The sequence below is a fragment of the Schistocerca serialis genome, chromosome 4 (assembly GCF_023864345.2).
Source record: "Schistocerca serialis cubense isolate TAMUIC-IGC-003099 chromosome 4, iqSchSeri2.2, whole genome shotgun sequence".
NCBI classification, from domain to species: Eukaryota; Metazoa; Arthropoda; class Insecta; order Orthoptera; family Acrididae; genus Schistocerca; species Schistocerca serialis.
This window is the reverse complement of record NC_064641.1, coordinates 599,727,459-599,752,818: the sequence shown is the minus strand read 5'-3', so window position 1 is coordinate 599,752,818 and position 25,360 is coordinate 599,727,459. Positions and strand designations below refer to the sequence as shown.

General features: G+C 41.7%; 1 protein-coding gene across 1 annotated transcript in view; it reads right to left on the bottom strand.

Annotated features, from left to right (window-relative positions):
- LOC126475379 (uncharacterized) overlaps positions 1-19,999 on the bottom strand; it is a 97,664-nt gene extending 77,665 nt beyond the window's left edge. The window contains exon 1 of the mRNA XM_050103203.1: positions 19,873-19,999. Within this exon, the coding sequence (XP_049959160.1) occupies positions 19,873-19,904 (32 nt within the window). The 5' untranslated portion in view covers positions 19,905-19,999. The remainder of the gene's footprint in view (positions 1-19,872) is intronic.
- Between the last annotated feature and the right edge of the window lie 5,361 nt (positions 20,000-25,360).

The window sequence follows — 25,360 nt, the reverse complement described above, 5'->3', positions numbered from 1 at the left end:
TATTCATTGTAATTGTCTCCTATGCTCTATAGATCTACAGTGTCTTATTTGAAATATCTTCACCCCATATTAATAATTTTTTAGAACTGTGACAATTTCTCCTTATTTTGGACAGAAATATGTGAGAAACTCATTTCTCTAAATTTCTTCTGCATTCCTTCTTTAGTGTACCACACTGCTTACTTCTGCATACATCTTGGTAGTAATTATTTATAAATAGCTGCTACACGTGAACTGCATTTATGAAGTTTCTGTTCTCTTTACCACACTGATTTGATTTTATTAAAGCGAAATAAAATCAGTATAGAGTATTGTCTGCCAATTTCTGGGCACACTGCTAGATCCTTTACAACTATTCTTAATGTGTTACAGTACTGTTCGTAACATGAAAGTACTTCTATACCCTTACTTGTTCCTGACTATCTTGTGCACATCCATTTTTCATTCTGAAGACATAAATAATGATCCAAGGTGTCTTTCCAGAATTTGCTTGGGTAAATTAGTCTCAAAAAAAAAAAAATACACAGATTCATTAATAAGTATGGTGAATTTAAAGATGGCATTCAGCTCGTAGTAAACTTCATTCTAGTCAACATTTTTTTAAGTTTTCTAGGTCATTTTCCATTATTCTGGCAAAATCACCACCAATATAGTTTTCTTTTGGGTGCATCTGGAGTGTACAAGCAGCTAAGTTATTTAATGTGACTGAATGCGACATGATCCATCGAGCCATTTGACACTGCATAGGCATGTGCGTGTTAGCCTTTGCTAATTGTATGAATAAGATATTTCTGAGAAGACTACTTTCTTGAGTTAGTCAAGTAGGAAAATTGATGAAAATATGAAACTGTAAATGGCTAAAAGCACCTCTAGATCACTTTTTGTCAGATAACTTTAAAAAATTTACTTTAAAATCATCACAGGTCAATAAACTCCTTTATCTGACAAACAGAACACAACAAATCAGAAGTTTTCATGCAAATTTCCTAACTACCCAGAGTGAACTGTATACTGCAAAAAAAAACAAGTTTTACAATGGGCAATATTAACCCACAAGCACATGCTTCTACATCCTGATCTATGAAAAGATTACTTTTACATTGTTGACTTTGTATTAATTTATTTATGATTGTAAGAACTCCTCGTCCATCCACATTAGAATGATATGATTATGTAGCTGCTATATAACCACCTAGTTTAAAATTATGAACCCTGTGGTTGTATTGTGCTCAGGCAGACAAATAACATCAGTTTCATTCCAACTTGTAAGATTCTCTAAAGAAACTATCAGTTATCCCCCTCTTCTTCCCTCGTACTGCGATTAAGCTGGTTGATTTCCTCTAACCCCTAATTTCATGTCATGATGTGTGTGTCACTTACATCTTACTTGATGTTATGTGTCTGATTCCTGATCGTGGCCTAAAAAAGCTGTTGCACCATATTCTAATAATTACAGATATAACAATGAAAAGTTCAGGATGGAATAACAACAACATTACAAAAAGGATAGACTACTACTCTCCTTATAGATGTGGTGATGAGTTGCAGACACGTACAATGATAAAGCTGCTATACATTTAAGCATTTGGCCAAAAGGCCTTCTTCTGAAATAGAAAACACAAGCATTCCCACAAGCAACACACACACACACACACACACACACACACACACACACACACACACACACAAGCAACCGCTGCTGTAGCTGGTTACAACAGTGATTGCGTGCGTGTGCGTGTTTTCTATTTCAGAAGACCGCCTTTTGGCCAAAGTTTAAATGTATACCAGTCTTTTCATTGGGCCTGTCCATGACTCAGCAAATCTTCTACATGGTTAATAGCAATAGTACTTGTCTTTATCCCTTATATTCTGGTGTAAACCATGAAAAATGTATAACCATCTTCCTACAGTGTTCACTGGAACAGCATCCACCTAACATCGTGCAGCCACCCAGATCTTTATTTGCCTGCTTTCCAGCAATTACATCAAGGATGGCCATGCTACCACAGGACCTTATCAAAATCCTTACTTGCATGTTCAGTATCTGCTTCTATTTTCTCCAATTCACAACTAATACTGTACTTTACATTTTTAGCCAGGATGTTTCCATCTCCCAACTATCGACACTTAATGGTATTTGCTAAAATTCTTAACATTTTTCTAACTATTGTTACCTGACTGATACAAGCAACAGGATTCACAAAACTTGTGACCTAGTATAATGATAGTAACTTTTCTTGTGAATGTTTGTGAAATTATGAGTCACTGTAATTATATTGTGCTCAGTCAGACAAATAACATCAATTTGTTTCCAACTTCATTTGCCCCAATATGAATCTTAGGTGTGGTGGCAGACTGCTCTGTACTGTAGCCCAAGGATTAGAATAGGATGGGAAGTTGTGGTAACACAGTGACCTGTAGGATATTTCAGGGTCTAAATTCATTTTTGACAACCTTTGCTCCATTTTGAGCATATGTCATCAAAAGCTTCCCTCAAGGGTGGATGAGCAAACTGAGGTTAGGGCACACTTTTATCCTAGGGGTGAGAAATCACCTACAAAGGTGGATAAACCAACATATATTGGTCAACAGCACAGAATGGTAAAGGCAATGACAAACTACTCCATTGAAGAGCTTACGAATATCCTGAGTATGCTGCAATCATGGAAGTCGACATTAATGAGGAATTAACTACTGATCATGGATCACACAGCCCAACATCTGGCAGGAGAGGGAACAGGGCTTCTCAGGTCATTATCAAGCGAAACCATTTCAATGCAAAGTAAATTAAATGCATTAGTGATTTCCCATATAGGCAATAAGACAGCAGGAAATTTTGGGCTACAGGAAAACAAATGAAGGAGTTCAAAATTTGGTAGATTTCTGCAACCAAAATGATATGGTTATTATAAACACATCATTTGAAGTTCCTCTTAGAAGGACGTACACATAAGAGACAACAGAAAACAGATGGTCCAGTTAGATTATATACTAATGGAGCAAAGGTACAGGAATTGGATAAAATCATGCCACAGCTATACCGGTCCAGACATAAGTAGTGACCATACACTTGTGTTAGCCAAGTGCTAGATTTAAAAGAATCAAGTGGTTTCTCTTTCTATCTCTTTTTTCTTTTTTTACAAAAAAGGAATGTAGAAGACTGAAAGATGAGGCAACAAAGATGGCTTCCTAGGGAAGTACCATTTAAATAGCAATTGAGGTGATGAGCCAAAAGCAGTGGAATACAATCACGATGGAAATAATTGAACCAAAAATGAGCTTTTTAGAAAAAGAAACTGAAGTCCAGAAAACCCTGGACACTGGACGCATCAGATTCCACCTACCTGCTTTGACCCATTATGTAATGGTGGTGTGATGTGTGATGTCACTTTGGTGGTGGTGTTTTTTAGTTGGTTCATGTTTGTAGATGTCAACTGCCACCACCCATTGGTTGTGGCTGTTAACATGTTGAGTTTAATGTGTGGTACTGTGTATGTTGAGTCCTGGTTATCACTGCAGTAAGTTGGGTTTATTTGAGTCTGTAATGTGGATTCTGAAGTGTTTGCTTTGTTTTCAGTGAGTTGTTATAGGTTTCTTTTTCCTTTGTTTACATATTTTGTGTTTTTGTTAGATGTGATTAGTTTGGTGTTTGTCATCTTTTTTATGTGGATGGGTGCAGGGGGTTGGGGCAACCTAGGTGATTTTGTCAGATGCTTTGATGGTATGTAACTTTTGTTTTAATCTACAGCAATTGTGATGTTTTGTCTGTTTTATATGTATGGTATTTCGGTTTTGTTTTAATTGATCTAGTGAATATGGGTTGGTTGGTTTGTGGGATTAAAGGGACCAGACTGCAACGGTCATTGGTCCCTTGTTCCAAAACTTAAAAACCACCACACACAGTAAAAAAACGGATAATAGAGACAACAGACAACACAGGATAAGAAAAACTCAGACAAAGAACAGACATAACAAATTAAAATCACACGGAGTGTGGCAGTGGTTGGCCGACCATAAAATAAAAAGGGAAAAGCCAACCACCGAGAACACATTAAAAACTCAGTTTAAAACCGTAGGCCAAAGGCCAGAATCAACACAAAACAATAAAATAAAACAAACACTCATATTAAATGATAAAAAAAAAACCTGTCCGAATAAAACGTAGAACTAAGCCAGCCATAGCAGGGTCATCAGTTAAAAGGGCAGGGAGTGTATCAGGCAGCGCAAAAGTCCGCCTGACCACAACTAAAAGGGGGCAGGCCAACAAAATGTCAGCCACTGTCAAAGCCGCCCCGCAGCGACACAGAGGAGGGTCCTCCCGACGCAGTAAGTAACCGTGTGTCAGCCGGGAGTGGCCAATGCGGAGTCGACAAAGGACGACTGAGTCCCTGCGGTTGGCTCGCATGGATGACCGCCACACAGTCGTCGTCTCCTTAATGGCACGGAGTTTATTGGGCATCATCCGATCGCACCATTCAGCGTCCCAAAGCACAAATACTTTTCGGCGGAGGACCGCTCGCAAATCAGTCTCTGGGAGGCCAACATCCAGAGATGGTTGCCTGGTGGCCTCTTTCGCCAGGCGGTCAACATGTTCATTGCCTGGGATACCGACATGACCGGGGGTCCACACAAAGACCACAGAGCGGCCGCAACGGCAAGAGTATGCAAGGACTCCTGCATAGCCATCATCAGACGAGAACGAGGGAAATACTGGTCGAGAGCTCGTAAACCCCTCAGGGAATCGCTACAGATCACGAAGGACTCACCTGAGCAGGAGCGGATATACTCTAGGGCTCGAAAGATGGCGGCCAGCTCAGCAGTGTAAACGCTGCAGCCAGCCGGCAAGGAACGTTGTTCGGAATGGTCCCCTGGAGTTAGCGCATAACCGACACGACCAGCAACCTTCCAACCGTCAGTGTAAACAACGTCAGAGCCCTGATACGTGACCAGGATGGAATAAAACGGCAGCGGAAGGCCTCTGGAGGGACTGAGTCCTTCAGGCCCTGTGCCAAGTCGAGCCGAAGGCAAGGGCGAGGAACACACCATGGGGGTGTACGCAACGTGGCCCGAAAAGGAGGTGGAACAGTGAAAACCCTAAGCCCGGAGAGAAGCTCTTTGACGCAGACCGCGATCGTACAACCTGACCGGGGCCGACGTTCTGGCAGATGGACGACCAATCGCGGGAACAGGAGACGATAGGTTAGATGCCCGGGCAAGCTAAAAACATGGGCAGCATAAGCAGCCAGTAAATTTTGGCGCCTGAACCGCAATGGAGGGACACCTGCCTCCGCAAGTATGCTGTCCACTGGGCTGGTCCGGAAAGCACTAGTGGCAAGGCGTATTCCGCTGTGTAGGATTGGGTCCAGTACCCGCAGCGCAGATGGGGATGTTGAGCCATAAGCCAGGCTCCCATAATCCAGACAAGACTGGATTAACGCCTGGTAGAGCCGTAACAGGGTAGATCGGTCGGCGCCCCAGCGGGTGTGTGTCAAGTATCTCAGAGCATTTAGATGCCGCCAACATGCCTGTTTAAACTGCCGAATATGAGGCAGCCATGTCAGCCGGGCATCAAAAACTACACCCAAAAACCTGTGGGTCTCCACCACAGCAAGGAGTTCGTGGGCAAGATAAAGCCGCAGCTCAGGATGGACTGTTCGGCGCCGGCAGAAATGCATAATGTGTGTCTTGGCAGCCGAAAACTGAAAACCATGCGCTACAGCCCAAGACTGAGCCTTGCGGATAGCGCCCTGTAGCTGACGTTCAACAGCTGCAATGCCAGTAGAGTGGTAGTAAAGGCAGAAGTCGTCAGCATACAGGGAAGCGGAGACAGAATTTCCCACCGCCGCAGCGAGCCCGTTTTTTGCGATTCAAAACAGGCAGACACTGAGGACAGATCCCTGTGGTACCCCGTTCTCCTGGACTCGGGAGGAACTATGGGAGGCCGCGACTTGCACGCGGAAGGTACGATACGACAGAAAATTTCGGATAAGATCGGCAGAGGGCCCCGAAGACCCCATCCATGAAGCGTAGAAAGTATGTGATGACGCCATGTCGTATCGTACGCCTTCCGCATGTCGAAAAAGACAGCGACCAGGTGCTGACGGCGGGCAAAGGCAGTACGGATGGCCAACTCCAGACTCACCAGATTGTCAGTGGCGCAGCGGCCTTTACGGAACCCACCCTGAGACGGAGCCAGAAGGCCCCAAGACTCCAGTACCCAATTCAAGCGCCGGCTCACCATCTGTTCGAGAAGCTTGCAAAGAACGTTGGTGAGGCTAATGGGGCGGTAGCTGTCCACCTCCAAAGGGCTCTTGCCCGGTTTCAAAACGGGGATGACAATGCTTTCCTGCCACTGCGACGGAAACTCACCCTCGACCCAGAGACGGTTGTAAAGGTCGAGGAGGTGTCACTTGCAGTCCACTGAAAGGTGTTTCAGCATCTGACAGTGGATGTGATCTGGCCCAGGAGCGGTATCAGGGCAAGCGGCAAGGGCACTTTGAAATTCCCACTCACTGAATGGAGCATTGTAGGATTCAGAACAGTGGGTGCGAAAAGAAAGGCTCCGACGTTCCATCCACTCTTTAATGGAGCGGAAGGCCAGGGGGTAATTGGAAGAAGCGGAACTCAAGAGCAAAATGCTCTGCCAAGCGGTTGGCAATTTCGTCGGAGTCTGTACAAACTGCTCCATTCAGTGAGAGCACAGGGACGCTGACAGGGGTCTGATAGCCATAGAGGCGTCGGATCTTGGCCCAGACCTGTGATGGAGAGACATGGAGGCCAATGGTGGACACATACCGCTCCCAGCACCCCTGCTTGCTTTGGCGGGTAAGGCGGCGGGCCCGTGCATGCAGACGTTTGAAGGTAATAAGGTGTTCAATGCAGGGATGTTGCTTGTGACGCTGGAGCGCCCGCCGGCGATCTTTAATCGCTTCAGCGATCTCAGGCGACCACCAAGGCACAGTCCGCCGCCGAGGGGACCCAGAAGAACTGGGAATGGTGACCGATTGAACCACCGCATCAATGCCATCATTAGAGAGAGGCTCAATAGTGGCAATGGAGGAAAACAAGTCCCAGTCAGCCTCATTCGTTGCCCACCTGCAAGGGCACCCAGAAGACTGACGCTGTGGCAGTGACAGAAAGATCGGAAAGTGGTCACTACCACACAGGTCGTCATGCACTCTCCATTGGACAGATGGTAAGAGGCTAGGGCTGCAGATTGAAAGGTCAATGGCAGAGTACGTGCCGTGCGCCACACTGAAGTGTGTGAAGGAACCATCATTTAACAGCAAAAGATCGATCTGTGCCAATAAATGCTCAATGGTGGCGCCTCGACCTGTCACAACTGACCCACCCCACAGAGGGTTATGGGCGTTGAAGTCGCCCAGTAATAAGAAAGGTGGCAGCAATTGGGCTATCAGCGCAGCCAGGACATGCTGCGCGACATCACCATCCGGTGGAAGGTAAAGACTGCAGACGGTAACAGCCTGTGGCGTCCACACCCGAACAGCGACAGCCTCTAAAGCTGTTTGTAGAGGGATAGACTCGCTGTGAAGAGAGTTAAGGACATATATGCAGACACCACCAGACACCCTTTCATAAGCTGCCCGGTTCTTATAATAACCCCGATAGCCACGGAGGGCAGGGGTTCGCATTGCTGGAAACCAAGTTTCCTGAAGAGCAATGCAGAAGAAAGGGTGAAGGCTGATAAGCTGTCGGAGCTCAGCTAGATGGTGGAAGAAACCGCTGCAGTTCCACTGGAGGATGGAATTGTCCATGGCTGAGAAAGGCGTGACAGGACTGGGAAGGCAGATTACGCCTCTGGGTCACCTGCTGCCTCCGATGGAGCACCCGTGCAAGTGCTATCCATTGCGTCTGAGGGATCGGCGAGATCGAGGTCCTCAGCGGACGCAAGAATCTCCACCGCATCCTCAGACGCAGAGCTTGTAGGTAGCGGTGGAGTAGGTGCCACTGCAGGTGTCTTTGTCTTACGGGTCTTCAATGTCGTTTTCTCTCGCTGTTCCTTTGGTTGTCGTTGTTGAGAGGGCTTATTGGAGTCAGTCTCCAGGACCGAAGATGATCGCGAAGCTCGACGACCAGCAACCTGTGGCTTCTTCTGCCACTGGTTGGTGTCTGCTGTGCCACCGGTAGGAACCTGGGAAGGGAGTGACCCAAGGGATTCCTTCCGAGCGAGAGAAGCCGAAGAAGACTTACGCTTCTCCGGCTTAGAAGTGGGGACTGGTGTCCCCGGTGGTTTAGTGGGTGCTGCTCCCGAGGTAGATGGTGTGGGAGCAACAGCGAGAGAAGGGGTCCCCATCGTCAAGGGGCCAGGTGAGGTCCTCTGACTCTGAGAGCTGACTGTTTGTGGTGCAGCTAAAGGAGCTGGAGCAGGAGTGACAGTTGAGGCATAAGATGCCATCATGCGCACGGGATGTAGCCGTTCAAATTTCCACTTAGCCTCAGTGTAAGTCAGTCGGTCCAGGGTCTTATATTCCATGATTTTGCGTTCTTTCTGTAAGATCCTGCAGTCTGGCGAGCAAGGTGAATGAGGCTCTTCACAGTTGACACAGATGGGAGGCGGAGCACATGGAGTATCGGGATGAGATGGGCATCCGCAATCTCGACACGTGAGGCTGGAAGTGCAGCGGGAAGACACGTGGCCGAACTTCCAGCACTTAAAGCACCGCATTGGGGGAGGGATATAGGGCTTGACGTCACAACGGTAGACCATCACCTTGACCTTCTCCGGTAATGTATCACCTCAAAGGCCAAGATGAAGGCACCGTTAGCAACCTGATTGTCCCACGGACCCCAATGAACACGCCAGACAAAATGAACACCTCTACGCTCTAAGTTGGTGCGCAGCTCGTCATCAGACTGCAAAAGTAGGTCCCTATGGAAAATAACACCCGGGACCATATTTAAACTCATATGTGGTGTGATGGTAACGTTAACATCCCCCAACTTGTCACAAGCAAGTAACCTGCATGAGTGGGCGGACGATGCCGTTTTTATCAAAACTGACCCAGAGCGCATTTTGGACAAGCCCTCCACCTCCCCAAACTTGTCCTCTAAATGCTCTACAAAGAACTGAGGCTTCACGGAGACAAAGGATTCCCCATCAGCTCTGGTACAGACGAGATACCGGGGCGAATACGTGTCACTGTCATTCATTGCCTTTTGTTCATCCCATGGTGTGGCCAGGGATGGGAACGATTTGGGGTCATAAACGTTACCTTTAAAATGAGCCCTCGAACGCTTAGAGACTGTTGGTGGCTGGCCATCAGCAAGAGATGATGTGCCACGCTTCATTGCGTGTCATCCACCCTGATGCCACCTACTCCGACCAAGGGGCCTCCCCATGGGCGCCACCCAGCCACAGCAAGGGCCACCTGGCAGGATGGCCATTGCCGGGAGCCCTGATGCCCCAGGGAGATGGGCATCTACTCCGTAGCATACATGGGGAGTAAACGGCGCAGGCATCAGTAGAGCGATCCCTGTGTTGTCAGGGGGCTACAACCAACAGGGTACATGGCGGCCCGACCACAACGGATTGGCTACCGTGCTGGATCTTAGGTGCAAAAATGTATGAGGTCGTCGTCGCAGCGAAAAACAACACTACACAGTGCAGCGTGGAAATCACACCCATGGACGTATCCTCGCCCAAGAGATGGAAAACGAGCTGGACACCATTGCAACGATGAGAAAGCCGGCTAAAGGTCTCAATGCACGACAGATACAGTGCACCATGTAAGGCGCCCTTCCCCAATTGGCTCGCTCTTTGGAACAATTTAGAAAGATGGAGGTCAAACCCGAGAAGGGACCATCACAGAAGGCCGAAACATTTGAGACTCCTTTTAGTCGCCTCTTACGACAGGCAGGAATACCGCGGGCCTATTCTAACCCCCGAACCCGCAGGGGGCAGTGAATATGGGAGTTTTTGAGTTTTCAAGTTGTTAGGGTTTCAGTGATGATTTGTGAGCTATGTAGGAGTTTGAAGTTTGTGGTTTTCCAGTAGGTATCAAGAGTTGTGTTTGAGCTATGTAGTTCAAGGAAAATGTCTGATTCCACTGTTTGGAGTTGTAGGTGTTGGTCTTTTGGTATCGAGGGCTTCATGTGAGCTATGTAGATCAAGTGAAATGCCCGATTCTGCTTTTCACATGTTTGTTTTTTGGTATCATGGGCTTTGTTTGAGCTACATAGGTAGAGTCAAGTGTATAATTCCTGTTGGTTTTGTGGCTGTAGCGTTATGTCTTAAGTTTAAAGTTAAGAATTTTTCTTTTTTTTAAAATAATATTCAGTTTGGGATGGTGTGATGTTTTGTACTGTTATATACTTAGCTTGTCCCCACCCTAAACCCTATATTTCCCATAGTTTCCCATTAGTTTCGTTTTATTGTTGGAGTGAGGCATTATTGTGGCGTGACATCGTCTCCATTTTGTATACACTGGAAGCAGGCGTTTCCAACATATTGATGACATCGTAGGTCAAAGCAGATGGGTGGAATTGGACACTTCTCTAATGCTCAGAAGATACTAAACCCAATTCAGGGACAGAATATGCTCAGGAAGGAAAACACTGTAGATGACTACAAAAGAATTAAAAATGACATCACAACAAATGTGGAGAAGAAATATAGGTACGGACCAAAAGCATACCTAGAGACAAAGAAGATCAGAACAACAGAAAACAGAAGCAAGTTTATAAGAAAATTAGAGCCCTTCAGTATAAACCTACAATTAAATCTGTACTAGTAAAACATAAAGAGGGAATATTACCAATAGGCAATCTTGAGATGTTCGTTCACCAGGAAGTGTATGCAATACAACTTTGTGATAAGGACACCAACAACTGAAGTAAGCTAAGTGATGGCATTAATGAGTTAAGAGAAATGCAACGTCCTCCAATCATGTGACATGAATTGTAGCATGCTAGTCAAAAACTCATGGAAGAAAAAGCAGCTAGTGTGGGTACATCCCTGCAGAATTGCTGAAAAATTTAGTTAACAACATGAAACATCAATTATTCAGAATAATAAATTACTGCTATGAAACATGAATCATGCCACAAGACACAACTAAAATGGGAAAGGCAGATGACGATAGAAGACCAATTTGCATTTAGAGAAACTGGAGAACAATGGAAGCAATTTTGGTCCAGCACATGCTTTTGGACAGAAGGACGAATATGAATAGGAGAGCTTGTCTTACTTCAGTGACTTAGAAAACCTTTTCGCAATGTGAACTGTCAGCTAGTCTTTAGAACTACGAAAATATAGGACTTAACTGGAAGGAAAGAGGAATGATCAATTGTATCGGAGCCTAAAGCCAAATATAAACATCAGTAACATAGTGGATGAAGCCAATATTAGAAAAGGAGTTAGACAAGGATGTCCCCAATCTCCGTATTTCTTTAATGTGTTCAATGAGGAACATATTCAGATCATGAAGAAGAATGGAAAGGAAATAAAAGCCAATGGCAAAAAGATGGACTGCACCAGATTTGCTGACGACTTAGTAATAGCTGGAGACAAACTGAAATGAAAAGTCCTAGCAGGCATTCTTAGCTATGGAAATTTAAAGTGAACAAACAGAAAAATATGGAACAATTTCAAACCAATGTAGAAATTAGATAGGTCAGAACTGTTCAGGAGAAACAACTTTGTTCTCTTGGTAGTATAATCACAGAGGACAGTAGATGTTTAATGGAAGTGAAGGGAAGATTGCATTGGCAAAACAAGCTTTTATGACTAAAAAAACATTTTAACCAGCAAATGTATGCATACAGATCTCAGAAAATCCTCTGCAAAACCACCTGTTTGGAGAACAATGCAGGCTGGATGAAAATAAAAACAAACCTGGAAGTCTTAAGGGTAGTCAAAAACTAGATAAACGGAAAAGAGAAAATGAAAATTTATTGGACATGTCACCAGACAACACTATCATTTTTGAAGTAAATGTGCTGGGACAGAAACATAAAAAACAGCCTAGGATGAAGTATTTGGGAGACATCAAGAAGATGTTAGAATGTGACAATTACACAAAAGTGTACCAAACAGCCAGTGACAGAAGAATGGGATTGCATCAAGGCAATTAGCATTTAGAATATATGAGGGTGCGTTGGAATGTAATGCCTCCTAAATTTTTTGTGGAAACTCTTAAATCCTTTTGAATGAAACAAATTTTATTTACATTCTATATTTTTATTCTTTGTGTCCATACATTTGCTTCTCTCTGCCATTAGAGTGCTCCGAACTGTAGCATGTAACATGGCGATGTGTAATGTAACTTTGGTGGTGCATGAGAAACAGCATGCTGTAGCTGAGTTTTGAATTCAAAGAGTCTGTCCACACAGAGCACTCTCTCAGCATGACAATGCCAGGACACACAAGCGCTGCAACACCTGCAAAAATCCGACACCTTGGGTTCATTGTCATCGATCGTCCTCCATACAGCCCCAATTGGTCCCATGTTATTTTCATCTGTCAATGCTCCTGGAAGGACCAGCAGGTGTCCATAGTGTGTGAAGTGATAGTACATAATTTTCATACTACATTATTGTTCAATAGAAACCAACTGAATGAGGCAGGGCAGCATTAAGATATTGACCTCATATCCTGGAGGACAGTTTGCTCTATCTGGTCATCCTGTTTGTCTTTGCAAAACAATGTTTCTGCTGATAGTTTTGTTTCCTCTGTTTCAGATGCAGTGCAATACATATCTGAGAAGGGATCTGGTGGTAGCCTAGTTGTTACTGATATAATACCAGCCGGTTTCCATGTGTTCGAGCATTACATTTTTCTGCAGTACTGTGTATTGTGTTTGTGTGGTTTCATTTTTTCACATGTGTTTTATATCCAAGTTTCATGATTTAACTACACCACTGACTTACTTATTGTGCATGTTGCACTTTCCATCAGTGTTACGTAATGAATTCATGCATTTTCACTTTTTTGGTAGTGCTTTTATTTTCAAAACTTAATGTTCATTGCTTTACTTTGTTGTCCACATCGTAGTCACAAGCTCGATTCTGTATTTGTGATTCCCCTTCCAATCACCTACCAAGCAAGTTGGCTGTGCCAATTGTAAATACTGGATTCGCATTTGGGAGGACTAGGGTTTATTTCCTGTCCAGCCATCCTGTCTTGAGTTTTCCATGGTTCCTCATGTTGCTAAGGTGAATGCTACGGTGGTTACTTTGATTAGGCCATGGACGATTTCCCACCCTATCGTCACCTAATCCCGCCCTACTTCATTAACGTTTTATATATGTGTATACTATTTCTGTAATGTAAGACATGGCCAATACTGTTGTACTAAACAGTCTATGGACAAATAAATAATAAATAAATCCTGATTTAGATTTCCCACAGTCTTCTTAAATCATTTCAAACAAATGCTGGGATTGTTCCTTCAGCAAGATCATGTTGAAATATGTGCTCTATCCTCATAAAATATGAGGATGAGTCAACTGAAAACCTTAAATCTGTAATAAATCCAAATTTCGTGCTGTTATCCTGTGAGTTGGTAAGCGTGCTACAAACAGTGTGCAGAATGGCCTGTAGGTGGCAGCATAGTGCAGATGCACACATACCGTCGCAGTATCAGTATAAAGATGGCCACCCCACTTGCAACTTGCACCAGGGAAGAACAGCGTTCGGATATTCAGTTTTTGCGTAGTGAAGGTGTGAAACCTATTTAAATTCATCGACGAATGAAGGTTCAGTACGGTGATGCATGTTTGTCACAGCAGCAAGTCTACGAATGGAGTAGGAAGGTCACAAATGGTGTGACTTCAGTGGAAGATGCTCCTCGTCCAGGTCAGGCACGAGTTGTGACTCCACAGAACATTGCAGCAGTTGAAGCCATAGTGAAGGAAAACTGCCAAGTGACACTGAATGACATTGCAGCATGTTTACAGATTAGTCATGGGTCAGCACACCACACTGTGCATGATGTGCTCCAGTTTCACAAAGTGTCTGCAAGATGGGTGCCATGGTAGCTCACTCCTGAAATGAGAGAACAACATGTTGATGCTTGTGAAGAACTTCTTTACTGGGGACGAAACCTGAGTTCACTTCCACTAACCGGAAACAAAGAGAGCGAGCAAGGAATGGCACCACTCCTCATCACCAAAACCAAAGAAGTTTCGAACAGAACCATCAGCAGGGAGGGTTATGCTGACACACTTTTGGGACAAAAAAGGCGTCATTTTGGAGCATTACATGTCTAGAGGGACCACTGTCACCAGTGCATCATACACAGATCTCCTAAAAAATCATCTGCAACCTGCAATCAAATCAAAGTGACATGGATTGCTGTCAGCAGGTGTCCTTTTGCAACACCACCCGTACAACAGTTGCAACAATCACAGACCTGCATTTTGAGTGTCTTCATCATCCACCATGCTCACCAGACCTAGCCCCAAGTGATTTCCACATGTTTGGACCACTCAAAAACACAATGGGAGGAACGAAGTTCCGTTCTGATGAGGTACGCCATGCAGTGCATGAGTGGTTGCACTGACTACCAAAAGAATTTTTTTCTAAAGAAATTCATGCACTTTGTTGATACAGCTTTGTACCACTTCCACACAATAAATAATATTTAAAAAAATATTTAAGGTTTTCATTTGACTCTCCCTCGTAGGTATATTTGAGTTATTCACTTCAACCTATTATCATGACAACTGCGAGAATGCTTGAATAAAGAACTAGGGTGAAGTGGGGTAAGTGTAACCACATTTTGGCGTAGTTCAACTTTGGCGCCAACTTGTTATTGAAGATATGATTTTGAAATTTCTAAAGCTTAAAGTTTGACTTATTGATTTTTAAACACTACACACTGTTTCTGAAAAAAAATATATGGTCAAATAATTGTTTTAAAAATTTTGTGTTGTGAGGTTACACTTGCCCCATGGTTCGAGGCAAGTGTAACACCGCATTGTTGTACCCATACAGAGCATTGTAAAAGAGACTTGGGGTAAGTGACCTGATTGCCCAATTTTCACTGAATTTGAGGATTTTTAAATTATTAACATATCTTAAATTTTGCTCAAGATATGAACTTTTTTGCACACGCCTCTTTGTGTATTATGAAATACACAGAAAATGTTAGCTAAACTAAAAAATAAGTGTTAGCCTAAACCATAAAACACGGAAACAGAATGCTTCATAGATGATTTATTTTTGTTTTAGGCCAGTAATTTAATAGTTTAAATTCTACAAAAGTAATATTTTTTCTTTAGTAGGCAACTTAACAAAAATAATAAAATATCCAGTATCAAGAGAAAAGAAAAATTCACTTTGTAGGTTCACTTTCTATTATCTTTCATGGTAATTGAATTACAGTTGTTGGCCATTTGTGTTTAATGCTAAACTGCCCTAATTCAACTTCTTATATTCACACTTAGGCCCTAACTATTATTTAGTCACTGAATGTTGTATGAATCAAATATAACACCAAATGTCAGGTCTCCCCTGTGACCCAAAGTAGGCTCAGGCAGCACTGAAATGACATCAGAGGATGGAACTTTCGTCTCATCTCTTCTATCAGGCCTGTAGAATGTGGTGCCATGCTGTCTTATTTTTGCATCTGAGGAAAATCACTTCTGGATCTCCTAAATCACAAATTTTGGTAACTTGGCCAATAAAATGAACTTTCTTACATTTTGTTGCAAAAGCTACCAGAACATAGTTTTATCTTTGGCTTCAAAAAAGTGTGCCGCCTCTTCTTCTTCTTCTTCACAGTTTATCATTTCTTTCCTGAGATCGTCCAGTGTTATGGTCCCATTTTCTTCATCACTACTTATTAAAGATAGGCCTCCTTCAGTTTCACTTTCTTCACTAGTTGATTCAACTTCCAGTCTTTTTTTCTTGTTACGCACATGAGCAATCAGGGATTTTTTTTTCCACAACATTCCAAGATGCCATTTCGGATAAAGTAACAGCACTCTGTTTGGAAGATTTACTTCTCATTACCAAGCCCTTTTTTACGTCGATAATGCTTTTTTGTTTTGCTTTTTCCTTATTATTCTTGTTTCCTTTAAAATCTTTTTCTTTATAGATGGCATCTTGAAAAGTGATAACTTCAGCTCCTGGTGCAATCATTTTCTTCTTTGTTTCACCAGTGGGACTACACTGTCGGACTGTTTCCAATAATAAGCTTTCAAATGACAAATCAGAAGTTCCAGAACATAACAAAACATTGGTTAGCTCAGGAATGGTTGAGAAAGAACTCTGTCTGATACTGGGAGAACTGCAGGGCTCAGTAAATGCAGGCCAATAAAATTCTGGAGGTTGTTCAGCTGGAAGCTTCCCAAAAATCTGAGTACTTCCTGTTAGAGACGTAGCTTCCACACAATCTATGGCTGCATCATCGTGAGCTGGCAATGGATTTGTTTCTGTCAAAGATTTGGTATGAGCTACATATCTTTTATATGCCTCCGGATCATATTTAGTTTAATAAATTATTTCTCTACTGTAAGGGAATATTCCTGCTTTTTGAAAACCACTTTCCAGCAATTCAGGTGGTGTTTCATTCCATACAGCAGTGAGGAGACTGGAAAAGTCACATTTGTTAATTTTTACCACTTCATGCTGTATCTGGTGACGAGTTAACTTTTGGTCCCAAGTAGATTTCACACTCTTAAAACACTGCTACATCCATTGGCTGCAGGATGTGACTTGAATGAGGGGGCAGCTTTATTATTGTAATATCATTTTCAATAGAACTTTTAATCACACGGTCATCAATGTGTGTAGTGTGGCCATCATAGATTAGAAGGATAGGTCTACATGGAGCACAAAATTTCAAAAAAGATCTTTCAAAATAATTTAAAAAGTGTGACTCCATCCATCCATTTAGTGAAGCAGCACAGAAGATTTCAGGAAAAGGAGATTGTGGTGGTGGTGGTGGTGCTGCTGCCATCCAAGTGCCCCATTCTTACCCTTGAACACTATTAAGGCAGGCAGCTTATCCCTATCTGCATTACCACCAAGCAACACAGTGGTACTTTCCTTAGCAGGTCCCACTGTGATTCTTGCAGAGGGAAAATTAGTTTTACCAACAACTTTTGTTTAATATTAAATATCTGCTTTGGTTTGTTTTCAACGCCGAAGTCTCCGAGTGTTTGTTTCAGAATATCAAAATACCCCTCAATGATGAAAGGATCAGAGCCAGCTTTTTTTCGTACATATTCAAGGGTCTGTGGCTTTTTTATAGACAGTTTATGCCTTTCCTTGAACCCCAGGAACCAGTCTGCTCCAGGTATACAATTCTTGAACAGGTTTGTATTTTATTTCTTCTTATGTACTTCCCAACCAATTCCAAAACTTCCTTCCTGCTTAGGCCCCACCCCCACTTTTCTAAAGTTGTCAGTCCATTTGCTAAATGCTGCTCTTTTTCATATGGGATTACTGTAGATCGTCCTTGAGAAACACTTAACACCACGAGAACCTTTAATGTGTTTCTGAAGTGTTGAGTAGGGTATTTGATATTTAGCACTAGCCTGATGTAATTGTACAAATTCCTCTTTGTATATCATCAATTGCACTGGAAAACTGTTCTTTTGTGTAGGAAGTAGCACGGTTAGTCTTCCTCTGGTAGTTCCTAACCATTTTGGCACTTTATGTTTCACACATAAAACTTGGCCTACCACACTAAGTCACAAATCTGAAATAAAACAACAATGGGATAGATAAGTTATGAAAGATTAGGTTTACTCATGTGTAAACTAATTTTTCTAAGAGAAATACATTCTAACCTTGCTGATGAGCCCTCAGTAGTCCAACCTCTCAATACACCGGCACACATGTGAAAAGACAACACAGAAATGAATTATCATGCTCAACATTGTTGTCGGTCAAACAATGCTTCACATACTGTACTGTAATTGAAATTGTGACATTCTTTACAGTTCTCTGTCATATTTTATAAAAGGAAACGTGGTTTAAAAATATAATAGCCTTAAATAAAAACTAAAATATATCTCACACAAACTCAGTAGACCTACACATCCAGGACACCAAGTATTCTGGTATCCATACGTACAGGAAGGCCAGTTTACTTGATCTAGTGTGATAGCAAAAACAAGGTTACGGCTTACATAAATAAATCTGTTCCGGTAAGTTAGTTTGGGGCAAGTGTAACCACCCCCTGGTTACACTTGCCGCACATGGGAAAAAGTTGGGGTAAGTGTCACCATGCCCGGCATATCAAGAGCTTTATCAGCAGAGTAAAACGAATCTCATGTTTGAAATTATCATGCAAAAGTTAGTTTGTAACCAAAAAATTGTGCAGTTATCTTTAAAACTGCAAAAATGACAGACCACCAAATTCTGAGCATGTCACTCACTAAGAGTGAAAATGTAGACGTCAATTCAAGTCCAAAAATTAATTACCAATTTATGTAAGAGTTGACAACTTATGTTTAAATATAACAAAGAAAGGAGCAAATTAACATGTGTGATAAGTCAGAGGTAAAAATACAGCTCCTTTTAGGCACCATAAGCCGTGGTTACACTAACCCAACTTCACCCTAGATTAAATTCCCCACTTAAGTGGGTGTTTTATTAATTTTTCTCCAGTGCCATATTTGCAGTTCCTTATAAACAATCGTATCTTCATTAGTTTTGACTCTGCTACAAAAAAGCCAATCTGATGAAGCTTAACATTAATATCTGAATTGCTTTTCATCAGCTGGACACAAGCATCAATGTGTTATTAACTTTACATATATCTGCCAGGTCAGAGTGTTTTTATTAAACTCAGTTCCACCATCACACAACAGTACCATCTTAAATTCCGTTTACTATCGTTACTCCTGTTTTTGCTCTACGCAGTCATGAGACTTTTGTTTATTAGCTGTTAAATGTAACAATAATTATCAATGAGATTTTGAAATTAGTGCTTTGTCACAAGTATTTACGACAGCTGCGATCACTTAAATGTAACGAAATTCTCTTGTTACGATATAAGAGGTAGTTTCAAATGTTCACATTCATGTTACATCAAAGGGATCATATTTCCACACGAATTGCGATTTCGTTGCTTATAAGGTCTGTACAAAGTAAATGATTCTTCCAGTCAATATTGTGAGATACATTCATTACAAAGACTGTAACAAGATTGTGCTGAAAATGATTATCACATCACAGGTAGTTGTTATTAACACAGTTTACATTTACTTGAAAGGCAGTAACATGAAATTCGTGCAGACAACTACAACAGCGTAAAAATGAAAATCGTACCAGAAGAAAAAAACCTCTCGATAATTCAATTCAGGCTTCGGAGTTAACGAATTCGCATCGGGAGAACTGCACGATGTCGGTCTGGGATTCAATATGTTTCTCCAAAATTGGGGAGTCGAATCGACAAATCAAATTACTTTTGAAACAGGCATAGAACGACGAGCTGATTCAACACTAAAGAGTTCCACGAACGAGAGAGCTTTGTATTTTATATTCTGCTAATAAGACAAACCGAAATGCAAAACTGTTTCGTCCAGTACTCATATCACAATTGGCTCAGTGTCACAAAATGTTTACATTTATTAGAAACCTTGAACTGTAGTATACATTCAAAATTTTGACCTCTCAGCTGCGTACAGCGGCCGCTGATTATTTACGTTGTTACATCTGTGATATTTGGTAAGCAGCACAAACATAAAAGGCTTTTTTCGAAGTATTGAAACACTTCTTGCAGGACTGTAACAACGAAGTCAAAAACACACAATTAACCATGGACATTCCCTGAAATATACATCCCTCTGGTGGTGCTGGCTACAAAACTGAACACCACTTGCAAGGACCTGTGCGAAAGGAATCAGAGACGGCGATTCCGCAGAAGCTTAATATAAACTATAGCTCCTACGTACGTTTTGAAAGTAACTTCGTGGGGACCTGCCATTCGTGTAAACTGCAGTATTAAAATTTAATTATTACATGTCACTAACACTACATCTGACACAAAACTGAATCTTCCCGCGAAGAAATTAACTTCACTGTTCAAAGATGTTTCACATTTGAATTCCAGAATTTTCCACAAGAATGTGTATTAAATATTAGCGCCAGCGAACAGGTCTTCCTTTTCTTTTTAGTCGATATACGCATCCCACATTTGCAGGACTTCATTCGAAGCACCATAAAAATTGAAAGTTTAGAGAGCTAGAGGTGGTGTATTTGTCGCAGTACAGGAAAAACTCGCAAATAACTGAGTCACAAATGCAAGTTACATGCCGAAACGACTACGATTGTTCGTCAGCCACTGACGTCAATGGAGGAGATTTTAATCATCCAACATCCGGCAGGAATAAGAAGGGTCAATGCACACGCCTCTGAAAGGCAAACACTTGGTGATTTGGATTGGCACATTTTTGTATCCTCTTTTGAAATGCTTGTTTTTTTTTAAATGTTTTTAACCTGACCAAGTCCCCTACACTTTAAGTCAATTCACACTGGCCCTGACGTCACGTCACGTCACTGTCACGACAGGGTATTTCCACACTATCTGTCACGTCACGCCACATCAATTCGCTTAGTTGTTTACCGAATGGTAAAACTGATGTGCATTAATTCACCCTATCCACAAAAATAGGTGCAAAAACCGATCCATATAATTACAGAGGAATTACACTGCTCCCTGTAATCTGCAAAATTCTTTCAAAGTCCCTGTTCAACAGTCTAGAAGAACAAGCAGACCAGTTAATAGGGGAGTAACAGGCAGGGCTTCGCAAAGGTCGATCTTGCATCGAACAGATATGGAACTTTAAAAAAATTTTGCAAATAAGAAGATGTAGAAATACTGTGGTAACTTTTGTCGATTTTAAAAAGGCTTACGATTCAATAGATAGACAAACATTATTCCACACTTTAGAGGAATTCAGGATTGACAGGAAAACAAGGTCAGTTCTTCAATAGGCATTAACAGATACAACCTCCAAAGTTAAACTCATGGGAGAAACATCAGAAGCATTTCATACTCATACTGGTGTTCGCCAAGGATATGGAATGTCCCCCCTTCAATTTAATATGGTTCTGGAAAAAATTGTGAGTACATGGGAAAATGAAATTAAAGGAATTCAGCTTGGGATTAAAAAAGAGCAGAGAATCAGGGTGAAACGTCTGGCTTTCGCGGACGATCATGCCATTCTAACGAACAATAGAGAGGAAGCCACACTTGCATTGGAAAAACTAGACGAAATCTCACAGAAAACTGGGCTACAAATCTCCTACGAGAAAACACAGTATATAGAAAACAAACCTGTAGACAATCTCCCCATTACTACCCAGTATGGGAAAGTGGCACAAGTTGCCCCCTTCAAATATCTGGGAGAGATAATCCAGCCATCAGGACTGAACCCAATAGCCAATAACGACAGAATCTCCAGATTACAAAAAGCGTATAAGATCACTTTGAATCACTATAATAAGAAATCTATTTCTGTCAATGCGAAACTAAGGCCTACAACACAGTAGTCCTACCATAAGCACTTTATGCTGCAGAAACTACAGTGATTCATGGTCATACGAAAATCAGAGAGATTGAAAAGCAGGAAAGAAAAATTCTGAGGAAAATAAATGGACCAGTGCTACAAGAAGGAATTTGGATGAAGAGGCCAACTACAGAGATTTGCAAAGACACAGAATCAATACTAGACACCATTAGAAAGAGAAGGATGAAAATTTATGGACATTTCAGCAGGATGAGTAAAAGCAGGCTCACAAGGCAAATGTTTGAGATAGTAAACAAAAGCAAAAACGACACAAAGTGGATCACTGAAACAGAACAAGATGTTAAAGAACTGGGGATTACACAAGACAACATAAACAATAGAGAACAGTTTAGAAACATCATAAAGAAACACACACTTAAACAAGAACACATGGAGAACAGAATGGGAAAAAGATGGTTGGCAGAACACAAGAGAGAACACAGTGAACATATGAAGAGAATCTGGGAAGAACGAAGAAAGAAGAAGAAATCATGACTACTCAAGCTCAATGGCTTAAAAGGGAATAATCGAAAATAATAATAATAAAACAACCATTAAAAGAAACAAAAGCACAAAATCCACTATTATAACATGAGTGTGCGGCGAAAATTGGTTACATTTCAACTATAGCAAACGACAACACGATCAAAACTTTCACCCAAGAAACCTTGACTTGACGTGACAGTCTGCTGACGGCCTGTATGAATGATGCCACTTGAAATGCATTGTGGAATGTTTTCAAATAATGTGACGTGACATGATATGATACCCAGTGTGAAATGGCCTTTAGCAGAAAAATTTATAAAATACGAACACATTTTGAAAATTGTTGTGCATTTACATGGGAAAGAAAACCAAATTTGAAGTAGAAAACCGGCTGCTACAGCGACAATCCCAGAATCAGTTTGGGGTGTTTAAATGAGCATATAAAGAGAAGCATACAAAGTAAATCCATAGCCATTATGTAAAGGAACACTACTAAAACTGGCTTAGCTGTTGGAAATTAATAAACGGCTTTAAGGATTGTAAGAAAAACCAACTACTGATCTTACCATACACTATAAAGAGAGTATAACCAAATGCCAATATCAGATCGCAAACATTTTTAATGAGTACTACTAATAGTATACAAGTAACAGTAAGTAACGCAGCAAAATCGATCTTATGATGTGAATAATTCTCACAACACTCACTACTTATATGTATCGTTTATACCTCTTGTCACAGCGACAACACTCCCACACTGCTCCAGACGATCAATAAATATGTACCATCTGATGATGAATCGCTGGGCGGTTCGAAGCCGCTAATGAAATAACGCAAACTGAAAAACGAAATAAAAGTCGACTTGTTGTAGTAATTTCAGTCGCATAATGGATAAAAGTTTTACTTTTCTTCTGTTCAAAAATTCATCAATGACCATTCCAACAATCTTTAGTGTAGATATAAGGCTATCCCACTCAAATGAAGCATACGTTGGCCCCATCTAACAGCAAAGAAATAAAATATTAGTTCACTAAAAAATATAAAAGCAGCAGGCATGATGGACTGTCTACTAACACATCAAAAAAGTGTACAGACAACATATCTGATGCCATGGCAGCAGCAGTAAATGATGTAACTGCATGAGGTAGTTTCTCAGACAGTGTAAAGGTAGCATAAGTAAATCCAATTTGCAAGAGAGGTGTTAAATTTAAAAACGAAAATTACCACTTCATCTTAGCCTTACCTGCACTTTCTAAGGTAGTAGAGAAAGTTAGGCTAATGTCATTCCTGAGTCAACACAATCTGATATTTAAAAATCAGAATGGCTTTATGACAAACAGGTCACCCTCAGTAGCAATACCACAATTAATAATTGAAGTAATATTTGCCATAGAAAATAAAAAGTATGTTACTGGAGTGTTGGCTGTTTAGGTTTTTATGTTGCTAATGCCACGTAGCGCTCTGTACGAAGATCACTGACTGTGCTATGTGCGGTCTGTGGCTAGTTGGCATTGTTGGAATATTCGATATTATAGTGTTGGGCAGTTGGATATAAACAGCGCGAAGTGATATGCAGTTGGAGGTGAGCCGACAGCAGTGGTGGATGTGGAGAAAGAGATGCCAAAGTTTTGAGAGGTTACTACAAGCGGACGATCTAGACGTCTGTCCGCCAGAAAATGGAAATTTGTAAGGATGGATGTCATGAATTGATAGATATATATATGATGACTTTTGAATACTGTTAAGGTAAATACGTTGTTTGTTCTCTATCAAAATCTTTCATTTGCTAACTATGCAAATCAGTAGTTAGTGCCTTCAGTAGTTAGAATCTTACATTTAGCTGGCAGTATTGGCGCTCACTGTATTGCAGTAGTTCGAGTAACGAAGATTTTTGTGAGGTAAGTGATACATGAAAGGTAAAGGTTATTGTTAGTCAGAGCCATTCTTTTGTAGGGATTATTGAAAGTCAGACTGTGTTGTGCTAAAATATTGTGTGTCAGTTTAGTGGCGATCAGACTAAGTATAGAGAAAACTATTTGAGTACATTGAGTTTTACTCAACTGTTTGAAAATGAAGTAACGTAGAAGTTTACCAGCACAGTCATTCATAATTTTTCTAAGAGTAAGTTTCATATGTCGACCCTTAGCCGAGGATACCTCATCTACATCTACATCTACATTTATACTCCGCAAGCCACCCAAAGGTGTGTGACGGAGGGCATTTTACGTGCCACTGTCATTACCTCCCTTTCCTGTTCCAGTCGCGTAGGGTTCGCGGGAAGAACGACTGTCTGAAAGCCTCCGTGCGTGCTCTAATCTCTCTAATTTTACATTCGTGATCTCCTCGGGAGGTATAAGTAGGGGGAAGCAATATATTCGATACCTCATCCAGAAACGCACCCTCTCGAAACCTGGACAGCAAGCTACACCGCGATGCAGAGCGCCTCTCTTGCAGAGTCTGCCACTTGAGTTTATTAAACATCTCCGTAACGCTATCACGGTTACCAAATAACCCTGTGACGAAACGCGCCGCTCTTCTTTGGATCTTCTCTATCTCCTCCGTCAAACCGATCTGGTACGGATCCCACACTGATGAGCAATACTCAAGTATAGGTCGAACGAGAGTTTTGTAAGCCACCTCCTTTGTTGATGGACTACATTTTCTAAGCACCCTCCCAATGAATCTCAACCTGGTACCCGCCTTACCAACAATTAATTTTATATGATCATTCCACTTCAAATCGTTCAGCACGCATACTCCCAGATATTTTACAGAAGTAACTGCTACCAGTGTTTGTTCCGCTATCATATAATCATACAATAAAGGATCCTTCTTTCTATGTATTCGCAAAACATTACATTTGTCTATGTTAAGGGACAGTTGCCACTCCCTGCACCAAGTGCCTATCCGCTGCAGATCTTCCTGCATTTCGCTACAATTTTCTAATGCTGCAACTTCTCTGTATACTACAGCATCATCCGCGAAAAGCCGCATGGAACTTCCGACACTATCTACTAGGTCATTTATATATATTGTGAAAAGCAATGGTCCCATAACACTCCCCTGTGGCACGCCAGAGGTTACTTTCACGTCTGTAGACGTCTCTCCATTGATAACAACATGCTGTGTTCTGTTTGCTAAAAACTCTTCAATCCAGCCACACAGCTGGTCTGATATTCCGTAGGCTCTTACTTTGTTTATCAGGCGACAGTGCGGAACTGTATCGAACGCCTTCCGGAAGTCAAGAAAAATAGCATCTACCTGGGAGCCTGTATCTAATATTTTCTGGGTCTCATGAACAAATAAAGCGAGTTGGGTCTCACACGATCGGTGTTTCCGGAATCCATGTTGATTCCTACATAGTAGATTCTGGGTTTCCAAAAAC